This window comes from Amyelois transitella, chromosome 26 (assembly GCF_032362555.1).
Source record: "Amyelois transitella isolate CPQ chromosome 26, ilAmyTran1.1, whole genome shotgun sequence".
NCBI classification, from domain to species: Eukaryota; Metazoa; Arthropoda; class Insecta; order Lepidoptera; family Pyralidae; genus Amyelois; species Amyelois transitella.
Window position 1 is genome coordinate 2,114,250 of NC_083529.1, and position 13,805 is coordinate 2,128,054.

At 36.1% G+C, this 13,805-nt stretch overlaps 1 protein-coding gene across 1 annotated transcript; it reads left to right on the forward strand.

Moving 5' to 3' along the window:
* Window positions 1–1,251: 1,251 nt before the first annotated feature.
* Window positions 1,252–12,573, forward strand: LOC106138470 (trichohyalin-like). Its single transcript, XM_060951719.1, has 9 exons — window positions 1,252–1,260; window positions 5,101–5,181; window positions 6,400–6,587; window positions 7,315–7,465; window positions 8,222–8,405; window positions 8,752–8,930; window positions 10,141–10,317; window positions 11,302–11,514; window positions 12,460–12,573. The coding sequence occupies exons 1-9, from the start codon at window positions 1,252–1,254 to the stop codon at window positions 12,571–12,573; spliced, it is 1,296 nt and encodes a 431-aa protein (XP_060807702.1).
* Window positions 12,574–13,805: the final 1,232 nt, after the last annotated feature.

A 13,805-nucleotide genomic window follows, 5' to 3' on the forward strand; every position in this document is an offset into this window, starting at 1 on the left:
GATTATTGGCTCTATCTACCCCGTCAGGGATAAAGACGTGAATATTTGTATGTTATGTATGATTGCTGAAGATATTTTATTATTACAAAAATGATGTGAACTGAATTTTTTTAACTTGGTTACAGATTGAATACACTGCCTTATGCAATTGTAACGCTACATTTTCCCTTTACAAATCAACGAATTATTTCCAAAGTTTACTTGGCATTTTCTTGATTGAGGAGAATTTTTCCCTATACTTTTAATGATTTCCTTTCAATTTTATAAAGCACGCACCACATCACTACGCATCTAATCTCTTTCGTATGCTTATGTTTTCATTAGACGTTAAAATTAATTATTTTCAGGTAAGGAAAGTCACTAGCGAAGTGGACCCATTTAAAACAAAGTGTGGGCGGGAAAAAATTAATGCGATTCACTTGAATTAATTAATAAAACCCAAGGGGAAAATACCGAACGGGCTGACACGAAAACATTCCCAAATCGATGAACATTACAAAACAGACATTACTCTATATGACTGTACACACGTAAAGGCCTGAAATCAACACGCATAAAGGCGTTATCACAACCGATGATCGCTCCAACAAAAAATCTACTTACGGCTGGTGTGAACCAGTTCGAAGCAGAAAAATCCGGTTTGATCCGCTCCTTTCTGGCTCAAACACTTGGCAAACAGTCACGTTACAACACAAACTGTCACAAGCACACACACGGCAGATATTTAGATATGTAAAGGTCGTATTTAATTAGGGAAAGATATTTGATACGCGCGACACGGCGGCGTCAATACGCGGACTGAACGGCCATGACACTTTTGGCTGGGGCGCCGTACGCATGCGCCCTAACAACCTTAAGGTCATTCCCCATTGTTCCTCCGTTATGAGGGTAGGAATATCAACCCAAATTGGGAGTGAAGAAACCTTTTAAATCGCCAAATCCTTCAAACGGTTTATACAAAATGGATTGATGCAGATGTAATTATGGGAAATCGGATTGTAAACCTTATGAGTAGAATTATGAGTTGATTTCATAATGGGCTTTGTGTCAATACTGCTTAAAGAGGGGAAATAATTTATTAATACGTAATTTAATGTTTCATCATTCATCTAAAATAAGGGTGTGTAGTCCCTGTTTAAAAAGGCTTTTTGTTGATAAAAATTGTCCATTCTCATTATCATCCTTCTGACGTGAGTTCCGGTTGCTTTTGCTCTGTGTTGAGGAGCCCGGAATGCGCCTAAGCCCATGATCATGGATTGGGTAAGACAGGCTTTTTCAATAAACGACTCCCGTCTAACCTCCGCAACTTTACAGAACTGGCCATTCTGGATATAGGTATTTTAAAATTAAGGTAGTTATGACATTAGAAAACAGTTATTTTACGTTGCTTTTTGAAAAAAAACGAGGCAAAAGAACAAATAGTTTAGTAACCTCAGAATATTTTGAAAATGAACTTTTCTGTCATGTTTTATTTGCCATATTATGTATTTATAAGATTATGTATGATTATGGTAATTCTATTCATATTCATATTTTATATGTTTATTATAGCTTTAGTCGTTATTTCCATTTTTAAGGAAAATTCATTTTTACATTATTAATCTTCACTAAAATTAAATACCATGATAGAATTTTAATAATAATCTCAACATCACAACGCTTAATCATAAATCGTTGCCCTACGTGGAAAAATTCTTAATAAAAATCGTTTTCTTATACATACAGCCTTATGATCGCCCTAGCACGTCCCTGCCTCATATTTTTATCTTATTTTGAACTTTAATCCTCTGATTTAAGGCTCATTATAGTGTTTGTAATTTGCTAGGTGGTCAGATTAAACCTCTTTGCACTGGGCATAGATGATTACCAAGTACAGGTATAAGGTATACCTGCGATTGTTCAAGGCTTATAAGCAGTACGTAGATGGTCATATTCAGGCGGATGCCCGTTTATAATTAACTATTGTTTTACTAATTACTGGTGGTCGAAGGCAGACCCCGGGCTCCTCTGCCGATAAGAGAGTATACATCCGGGACTGATGCTAGAAATATGATGAATGACAAAGATTGGATGTATTATACATACCTATTAATAAGCGGACATTGAAGTCAGAAAAAAAATTAAATACTCAAAGTCTGAAGTATATTTTTTGTTAAACTTTTTACGAGCGAGCACTATTTAAATCTCAATTCCATCTTTAAGCAAAACCGCCTGCCTTTCAGTCTTTATGAGACTGTTGGCTCTGTCTAAAGGGATAAAGACATGAGATTATAAGTATACACTTATAATATTTAAAGAATGATGTAAGCAAAGCGAAGAACAACTAATTGATATCACTTTCCCATATTGGTTTCAAATACATAATTTAGTAGAATTATAACATACCCCCATTGTATTATGACTGAGCTTGTTTAAAAGTAATAGAATGTATATCTGCTACGTTTCAATAGTCAAATAACTATCGGGTCCCACTGGGAATTGGCCACTTTGCTACAATCGCTGAAATAGTTCCTTCGGGCGCCATAAGCAAACCCGCACCCAGTCAACTAAAAATAAGATTATACATACATACATACATACATACATTGTCATATGGTCCCGTCTATATCCCTTGCGAAGGAGACAGAGCCAACAGTCTTGAAAAGACTGAAAGATTATGATATGGACATTACTTCGACGAGCATTTACTTGTTGCACAATTCCTAAGTAAAATTGAGGCGAAAATGGAAAACGAAAATACGCAATAGGTAACTTACTGCCTTGTAGTTCCCGGCACCAATTAAAAAACTGGATAGGACCACTCCATCTCGTTCCCGTGGATGTCGCAAAAGGCGACTTAGGGATAGGCTTATATACTTGGGATTCTTCTTTTAGGCGATGGGCTAGCAACCTATCACTATTTGAATCTAATTACATAAATAAGCCATATTGCTTCAAGACTATTGACTCCGTTTTTCCCGCAAGGATTACAGGCGTGATTATAAGTATGAAGCCTCCAGAAGAATGGGTGCGGCAACTAAGTGATGCCTGGACGAATTCCTCTGGGACCATGGATATTTCAATATCTGCCAAGCCGATACGGCCCGCAGACCGCCCTTACGGAATTTGGTCCGGCCCTGGCATCACCATACATTCTATATGAAAATTCTATTATTTATTGCATTATTTGTATTGAAATTGCATGGTAGGTGTTTTAAGTCGCATGATGTCATACATAGTTAGCTCACCGCCTACTAGCCTTTCCCTTGATAAATAAATACATATATACGTGTTACGAGATATTTATTTATTTTAAACATTAATGCTTGCTTAGGTTTCCAGATAATTTAAATAGATAAAAGCACTCCGAGGGACCTCGGGATATTGATTACAAAAATATATACATTCTCTATTGTACATTCAACCTTAAATATTATTATTTTCTGATTTTGATGACTTAAAACTAAAATATTGTCAAACGCTTACGTATGTATTTGTATATAAGAATTCTAATCAGCAAAAGAACGATGAAGCATCGAAATCCAATGGAAGGATTTGAGTGTCCATTCTTTCGGTAATAAAGTACCCCACAGACAATCAATCATCTTTGCAGCATTTAGGGGACACTGAAACAAATAACTATGTTGGAAACATTGCCACTCGGAAATGCTGTGGGCGGAAGGGCGGCCCCTTGATGGGGAAAAACAATAATTCTGAACAACTTCAGACGAAGAAATTATTCTTATTCATTTTAAGCTATTTACAAGAGCTTTCAGATATCGCGGATCAATACAAATATCTGAAATCTGGAGCGTTAGCAGCTTTTCTTCCCTAGATTGTACAAGTCAAAATTGGTGCCGTGTGGTTCCCGGCACCAATACAAAAAAGAATAGCACCACTCCATCTCTTTCCCATGGATGTCGTAAAATGCGCTTAAGGGAAAGGCTTACAAACTTGGGTTTCTTTTTTGGGCGATGTGCTAGACTCAAATAGACTCAAATAGTGACAGGTTGCTAGCTCATCGCCTACAAGTATAGTCCCAAGTTTATTAGCCCTGCCCTTATAACTCTCCGCCACGCCTATTTAGTAAATTAACCACTAATACTGCCCTATAAATCTGTCAATGCACTTTCAGAACGAGGGTGAGTGACCTCATGTGATTACGTGTGAACAAGCCTTTATGACTCGTACGCTCCCTTTGGTTTTTAATTTAATTAAGTAGGTGGAATTGCAAATAAAACTGAAGCCATAATAATATTGGGTATTTGGAATAGCAATTATTAGAGGTGTAGTTTCTTAAATTAAGTTTATGCAATGGATGCTATGACGTGCAAGATTAAAGATATTATTTTTGACTAGTTATTTATTTATTAACAATAACCAACCCTATCATTACAGTGTTACCCAATGCGATAGAGTAGCTTATTAAAATTATAATTTTATTAAGTAATGCCAATGACTAAGTTCACGTGTATGAATGGTTAAAATTAAAAATAAACTAAATTATAAGTTAAACTACTTACTTAATTCGTAACCGATTGAAAAGTATGATTATTTCAAGAATAATTTTAAAAAAATATTCTTTATAGTACATTCTACTTTTACTCGTATATTCACTCATGTGCAAACAATATTTCCGACAAGCTGTTTGATCGATTGCGTTTCAAATTACACTCAGTTCCTTCATGGTAACAGTGCAAACTCGACATCAGGGTAGAAAACATGGGAATAAGCAAATTAAAACTTAAAAAAGGCGTTTATTTTGGACATCCAGTCCAGTTTTGGAAAGTAAGTATTTTGTTTTATTTTTTTAACTTACAAGAAGAGTGTGAATGTGACCGTTGGAATGGGAAGACCTATACGTACGTACATTAATCATATCGGGGACATCCTAAACTTAAAGGGACATCGAAAAACTATTTTTAAAATGTTACCAGTTACACATTTACACAATACTCGAGGAAGTCCGCGTAAAACGAAACGTCACCATAATATATATTATATGAAATTTCATAGATTCTTTATGCCAATAAAAAAAGTCTTAATGATTTATGAAATAAATATGAAAGCAAACTACTACATAGTTTCTGAAATTTAATTTTTGTTTTTTTTTTATTCCAGGAACGCCAAAGGAAAGAAATGGAGGCTGTGGTGGACGTGGCAGAGATGCAGAAACTTGCAGACGTTGTGGACTACGACGCAGTTCATTTGCATAAGTAAAATGTCTTGTTCTAAGCCCCTCGTCTACTCTCCAAGTGCACCCCACGTTAAAATGGCTTATGTAGTTAATTACGTACCTGTTGTTTAATTATATGGAACATAATATGTGTTTAGGTTCAAAGCTCTACAAATACATTCTTCACTTTCCATTTCATTAGATCTTGTTCCACTAATGCATTCAGCGAATAGATATATGGATCACCACAGCGCATCGCAGAGTTAATTATATTTGACATAGAGTGCGCATTGGGTTCTACGTCTTTAAGCATGAGCATTTAGTAATGAAGTCCAGTGATCTCTTCTTAGCTGTCAGCTTCAATAATTTGGATTTTCTAAAAATACGTTTTTGGAAATGATATTTTATTGCTGTTTAAAGCTCTGGCATGCTTTAACGATTGGCCGATTGTCTATTAACTAGATAAAAACGGGAGTTTCTTTATTTACATATCTAAATACATAGGTCTAAAGTGACTAAACAACACTAACATCTACATATAAAAGGTGACACATGTATTTAATACCTACCTAATGAGTTGACATCGTCTAATGAGAAACGATTTCTAGAAGTTTCTGTGAGCAATTCTAGTAATCAGACAAAAACTAATATAATGCTACAAATTGCTTTTATCTGTTTAACTTTTATCGGTAAAAATGTCTGGTTGTTGCTTCAATGCACGCTCTTGTTAAAATAAAGGATTTTTAATACTACCTCTGTGATATGGATGCATCCGTAGAGAGTTAACTCTGCAGTTTGCAACTTTAACTAACTCATTTTAATTAAACATAAAAGTAAAATATGTCTTCGCTTTGTACGCAAATGTTATGACCGGTTTAATTTGTGAGAACTTTGCATTCGTTTGAATGGTGCATTGAAATTATTTAGTACTAAGTTTGTTACATTGCATAAACACGCCTCTTTTCGGGAGGGGTAGGCAGAGAGGACATCTTTTTACTGGTCAGTATCCCTGCATACTTCTTTCGCTTCATCCACATTCATGACTCTCTTCATGCAATCTCGATGGTTTCAGGTACCCTAGACCTGACAGGCCAGGACATCTGTGATGTGATCAGGGTACATTCGTCTAGGCCTTCCCATTCTCCTTAATTAATTTTTTTTTTCTTTTCAACAGATTAATAATAAACAGAACTGAAGAGAAGTTACGTCAAATATTCAAGCAAGAAGAATTAGATCTCTGACAGCGAAGAAACAGGCTCAAAGCATTGCTGGAACAAGAAGAAGAAGAATTTATTCAGGAAATTGCTACTAAACAGGCTTTAGAAGATTCCATTTGTAACAAACTAAGAGAAGAAAAAGCGCAGAAGATGGAAGAGGAAATTGAAAAGCAGAAGGTTGTTGAATGTCAGAAGGCCTTGGAAAGGGAGAAAATGTAAGTAAGTAAGGTACATACATAAGTTTGTAAAAACGTCCATATCCCGTGCTGGGTAAACAAAGCCAAAGACGAGACTACATTTTTACAAATGTCATGAACCCTACATTCTTCTTTCACTTCATCCACATTCTCCTCTATATGATAGCAGCAGCAGTTTCGGGTACTCTTGATCCGACCTATGGCAAGCACTTTTTTTTCATTTGTAATAGTTTTGAGTGCGCTTGACGTCAATCTTCAGGGTGATGCACGCAGGCTAAAATAGTGCCTATTCACTCTTGCCTTGAAAACCCCCGAAGTTTTATAATTTTACGAGTATAAAGGTATCTAGGTAGGTAGGTAATCTAGGCCGTATGGTTTCCCGGCACCAATACAAAAAATAATAGGATCACTCCATCTCTTCCCATGGATGTCGTAAAAGGCGACTAAGGGATAGTAAGACAAACTTGGGATTCTTTTTTAGGCGATGGGCTAGCAACCTGTCACTATTTGAGCCATTCAGTCTTTTCAGGACGGTTTGCTCTGTCTACCCCTCAAGGGATGTGGACGTGACTATATGTATGTATGTATGTATTAATCTAGGCCCTTCTACTCCATTGTTCCTATTCGCATTCTTATTCTCATCTTTTATCAATCCGCGCCACATGACCAATCCATCTAAGCATTCCCTTTTCTACATATATACATATATTTTGAAATCTGATTTTGACAATAAAATACTTTCCAGAGCAAAAGGCATGCGTTGCACTAAAGAAGACGAGCGTCACCTGAGAGAAGTCCAGAAGATGCAGATGCTGGAGAAGAGATACATGGAGCAGGAAGAACAAGACCTGGAAGTGATGTGGCACCGTGTGTTGTTGGACGATGTACGGAAGAAGGTAGTTAGCAATTTCAATTTCTTTGCATTTGGGCCCAGATTTTGTTCTCCTTCTTCTTACTTCTGTCGTAAGCTAATCCCGGTTACATCTTCACCTGTGTCGGAACCCGGGGTGCGTATTTTGACTAAGATCCTGGACTGGGTAAGTCAGATTTTTACAGGAAGCAACTTCCTTCTAAATTCTGCAACCTCAGGGGAACCCAAATCTTATATTTGGATTATGGTTGCAGTTGCCTAAATGGGCAGGTTCCTTCATGATGTTTTAGCTCACAAATATAGCATCGATTAGCACCCCAACTGATGGGCATAAATCAAATAAGAGACATTTTTATTTTAATGACCAAGACGCGATTTGAACATGTGTCTCCATCAGGTACTAGTTAACGATTCTATCATCGACGCACTCAATGATTTTATTTTTTAGGTAGGTACCTAAGCACATATTCAAACTTTATTGTCTAAAAAGAAATTAAAACCAAGTGAACTGATCTCCTACGGTATTCTCTGGCAGACGAACCTTTGAAACAAACTTTCCATTGTATTATTATAAATATAAAAGCAAGTTTGTTTGTAATTGTCTCTTCACGCGTTATCTACGTAACCAATCCAAAAGAACATTGAGAATCTGCAGAAGGACATAGGGTACTTTTTATCCGGGTAAAAACTATCCTGTAGAATTTGCAAAAAACCTGTATTATTTTGTAAGGACACTAAATTCGCGCATTTAGTTAGCTAAACATAAAAATAACATTTACAGGAGCGACTAGAGAAAAGGGAAGCGGAAAGAAGACAAAAGGAGATGATGGAACGCCGTCACGCATACGACGAACAGATAGCCATCGCTAATAGAAAGAGACAGGAGATACTGCTGGAGGAGAGAGAGAAGGAGAACAGGAGATTGGAGATGATGAAGAAGAAGATGGAGCAGGATCATTATAATGGTTACGACATAAGATTTTTTTATATACTTATTGTTTAGTAGTTAAAAAATAAGATTGAATAGGATATTTACCTAAAAGTAGCATTGGTAAGTAAGTTTCAAGTTCAAAATTTATTTTAACTTGTGATTCAAGTTCAAAATTTATTTTAACTTGTGATTCAAGTTCAAAATTTATTACATTCTCCTTAGATTAAATACAACTACTATCAAACATAAATGACCTTTTATTATTAAGATTAATTTTAATAATAAAGTTTTTATTTTAAAATTCTCTGCACCATTATCAGAGAGGCGTGATTTCTCTATGTATGAAATGAGTGGTAAAGTAAATTTCAAATTTAATTTAGCAATAAAACGGAAAAAAGAGCAGCAGATGTTAAACAAGAAGAACTTCATAGAAGGTCACGAAGAGAAATTGACTAGACTGAGACAGCAGAAACAAAGAGAGAGGGAGATAGACAACAACACGATTCAAAACGCTATGGAAGAGTTGAGGACGGAGAAACAGAAGAAGATTATGGAAATGGTAAAAATGCATTAATACCTATCAATGTATGGTTTACCTATTTGAAAAATAATAACCACGTCTAGGGCTGACGAGGCTGACATTCCCTCCGTACACTCACACGCAGCTGCAGAGTATAAAAATATCGAATTGATCAAACCAAAATATTTTGTAAATATGAAAACCCTGAATAACAATACTTAATTTTTTATTATATATGTATTATGACTCATCAGCTTCAAACGACTTTAAACTATGAAAGAATCGTCTAATTAAACTAAAATTTTGGCGTAGAAAAAAAAAAAACATTTTTTTTTTGAAAAAAAAATGTTGTAACTTAAGTACTTTTCTTCTACAGGCCGGTCACTTTGGTAGTTCCTCTGAATGATATATAAGAGGACTAAAATGCCTAGGAACCATTAAAACCTACACCATACAAAATTCCCAAAACTACAGCAATTTGAAATGCACTGTGATATGAGAGTAAACATACATACATACATATGGTCACGTCTAAATATAAATATATACGGGACAAATTACACTGATTGAGTTAGCCTCGAAGTAAGTTCGAAACTTGTGTTACGAGATACTAACTCAACGATACTATATTTTATAATAAATACTTATATAGATAAACATCCAAGACCCAGGCCAATCAGAAAAAGTTCTTTTTTCATCATGCCCTGACCGGGATTCGAACCCGGGACCTCCGGTGTCACAGACTAGCGTACTGCCGCTGAGCCAAAGAGGCCGTCTAAGTCTATACTACGTCTATATCCCTTCCGGGGTAGACAGAGCCAACAGTCATGAAAAGACTGAATGGCCACATTCAGCTATTTGGCTTAATGATAGAATTGAGATTCAAATAGTGACAGGTTGCTAGCCCATCGCCTAAAAAAGAATCCCACGGTTGTAAGCCTATCCCTTAGTCGCCTTTTTCGAGATCCATGGGAAAGAGATGGAGTGGTCCCATTCTTTTTTGTATTGGTGCCGGGAACCACACGGCATATGAGAGTAAAATGTAGCTAAAAACCTACTTATACTTAATTGATCAATTATTGCATGTTGGTGGTTGTCCAGAATTTGTAAATCTTCTAAAGTTGTTAAAAAACTGAATTAAGCTTTATTTTTATTACCGATTTAGTAATGTATCCGACCTTTACAAAATACATTACCCGCCTACCTACACGAGTACATTATTATTATCTTACTCAAATATCTTTTTCAGAGAAATTTACAAATAGAAAAGCGAATTTTCACGGAAAATGTCAACATTGAGAGAGAACAACTGAACGAACTGGACTTAGCAGCTGAAAAAATATCAGAAGAATGGCAACGGATGGAAGAAGAAAGAGTGGACGAGAGGATGAGAAATATGGAGAGAGATAGGAGGATGACTAAAGAGGTAGGTACCAAAGGAAAGTACATATACATATGATCACGTCTTCATCCCTTACGGGGTAGACAGAGCCAACAGTCTTGACAAGACTGCAAGGCCACGTTCACCTGTATAGTTTAATGATGGAATTAAGATTTAAATAATGACATGTTGCTAGCCTATCATCTATAAAACAGTGTGTAGCCTGTCCTTTGATTGACTTGTACAACATACATACAATAATCACGTATAGCGGGGCGAGATCGAGAAGTAAAAGCCAACTACGGGATAACAACTTTACTTCGGTAACTTATAAAAAGAAATAACAAAACTCGCTCGCTAATAAGAAGTGCATACCGCACCGGTCCGCGCGTTGTTTAAAGACTGCCTTGTTCAATGAGGCGCACGGGCGGTCCTCGACGCGGGCGCTGGGAACGGCGTGGTATGGACGAGGGGGGCGCAGGGTGACGCGATGTCTCCCCGGAAGGGCCTACAATGTTGCCCGCTATACACGTCTATATCCCTTACTAACCAACAGTCTTGAAAAGACTGGGACATGAGATAGGCCACGTTCAGCTGTTGTTTGGTTTATTGATAGAATTAAGATTCATATAGTGACAATTATTAGCCCATCGCCTAAAATAATAATCTCAATGACTTTTACAATCTGCACGAGAAGAAAAAAGGTGGCACAAAAAATAAGTTTTGCTACCAAGACAGCCTAGAAGTACCTATAACACTGGAAATATACCTTTAGTAAAGGCTCGTTGAGACAACGCTTTGGAAACACCGAGTAACTGATTCAATAAGTACTCTGCACCTCCGTATAAATAATAGAATGTGGAATAATAGACTTAATTCGATTTCAAAAGTGCTTAATTAATGTGTGTTCATATCATAACATGCACTCAATTTTGTTTTCATCTGATTGACCTATTTCTTGACAAAGTTAAAGTTATTTCTTTTTCAAAATCTAATAGCAAAAACCTGCACAACCTTTTTCTATTTTAGATTGCAAATAAAGAATACAGGCAACTTATAGAAGAGAGGAATAACAAAATAGAGCGAGAGAGACAAGAACGAAAAGAGAAGATGGACATCGTGAGAAGACAAGCGTTTACAGAGCTGCAGAGGAAATTGGAAAACGCGAACGAAGCGATAAGAAAACAGATTGAGTTCAGAAATGTGCTGAAAAGTCAAATTATGGAGAATCAGAGGTTTATGGTAGGTTATCCCAAGTTAAATCCCAACTAATATTAAAAATGCGAAAGTAAAATTAATAATCTCTTTCTATCTTACGCGTTCTCATTAAACCATGCAATCTTCTTGAACTTTTACGTAGGTATGTAATATTAGAGATGATTCAGGCTCGACCGCCAGTAAAATCTTCCGGCAGTCTAGGTGTTATACATCTACCTACAAATCGTAGTGATACATCCTCTTTAGCTCTGACGATGTTGTGTCACAGGTTGTATATGCTCCAATCCGTGAAATCTTTTATTGGCTTCGCGTGATTGGCTGTTGTTACTTGTGGCCTAGAGATGTCGCTATACACATTATGAGGATTATTGAGAAAGACATAGGATACTTTCATCCTAGTAAAAACTGTTTAATTCATGTGGGATTTGCGAAAAACCTATAACCTTTTGTAGGCGGCGCCAAATATGTCGCTTTTTGAAAGTAGTGATAATTCCCGCAGGCGAAACTGCGGGTATAAGCCAGTAAAAATATATACCTACTCCAAAATTTAGATAAATGTACTATTCCTTTTTGATATTTATATACGTAGAATAATAATTGAGATATAAACTATACTTAATTACTTATACTTAGGTACATATGTCTACATACATACATACATATTGTCACGTCTATATCCCTTGCGGGGTAGACAGAGCCAACAGTCTTGAAAAGACTGAATGGCCACATTCAGCTATTTGGCTTTATGATAGAATTGAGATTCAAATAGTGACAGGTTGCTAGCCCATCGCCTAAAAAAAGAATCCCAATTTTGTAAGCCTATCCCTTAGTCGCCTTTTACGACATCCATGGGAAAGAGATGGAGTGGTCCTATTCTTTTTTTCATTGGTGCCGGGAACCACACGGCATTGCCGGGAACCACACGGCATATGGCTCACTTATGAAAATTCATGAATTGTTAACTTTCAGGATATCGAAGCTAATGAACTAGATAATAAATACAAAGCGTTCACAAGAAAGCCGGAAATGTTTAAAGATACAATGGCTGATAGATACAGGATGTCTTCGGCAAGAATAAGGTAAGTATGCGCATTTTGTAAGTTTGCTACTTTTCTTCCGCTTTCGTCTCGTGTGTTTTCCGGAAATTTAGAATAAAACAATCCCATATATTCATCCCATGGATGTCGTAAAAGGGGAGTAAGGAATAGGCTTATAAACTTGGGATTCCTCTTGTATAAGCGATGGGCTTGCAACCTGTTACGGGGGTTCGACAGATATATTAAAATTTGAAATACCGAATCGCCACTTTCAGCTGAATGTTAAATTACTTTAGTGGAGTTTGAAACCAGGCACTGAATATTTTAATTACTCGACGTTCTAATAATTAGTTATATTTAAATTTTTTTTCAGTACAAATCCAGTACATCCATTTAAGAAACGGATCGAAACACAAAACGCCAGAAATACTAACCTTTTACTGCCATCTATAGAATAAACTTGTAAACGTATCACTTTTATCACTTGTACACAACGCCATCTATCAATAAAAATAAACTTTTCCTAAGATTTGTTTTATTTTTACCGTAGTGACGTGCGTCATTATTTAGTAATCTTGGGTGTCCAAAAAGAAACGTCAGTCATTAGTCGCGTTAAAAAGGTTCTCAATTTGACTATAATATATATGTACCTATATTTATCTTATATTCGTTCATCCGCCATTTTGATGCGGTTTTCAGAAAAGTGTTAGTTACACTACACTTAGGAGAAGGTTTTAGAAATTTAACCAAGTTCAAAAAAAAGATATCGTTTAGAATCACTTCTCTTTTAATAACCAAAGTTATTTTGCTTCTTTATAATGACAAGTGACATCGCAAAAAATGCCTTTATTTGCGAAAACGCGGCATTTTTAAACAAACCGTTGTTAAGATGTAAGAAAATATTCTTTACTTTGGTTATAAACATTAATAATTGTCCACACTATAGTCTCTTCTCTTGCTTACGCCCAATTTTCCTTTACGCTTCAGTGCTTTTGTCCGTTTTCTAATATTTGTCTTTCATCGTCATCATTTCATCGACAAACTAAAAATTTAATGATGCTAGAATTATTTTTTATTGATATTCATCCTGTCTCGTTAAAGGCAATATTACACGGGTCAATTTTCTTTCAATATTGCTTTCAATTTAATTCTTTCTATATCATTGAGACATCTATTCATTGGAGGTTGTTCCAATCGCTATATTACGTATTTTTCAATGGAATTGATGCAATTTGATTAATCTGTGTCACATTGCCTACACTTGCTACAACCATTAAC

Coding starts and splice junctions, on each gene's coding strand:
- LOC106138470 (XM_060951719.1), top strand. Junction 5,182..6,399: donor ACGTTGTGGACTACGACGCA/GTTCATTTGCAT, acceptor GATCTCTGACAG/CGAAGAAACAGGCTCAAAGC. Junction 8,931..10,140: donor AGAAGAAGATTATGGAAATG/GTAAAAATGCAT, acceptor TATCTTTTTCAG/AGAAATTTACAAATAGAAAA.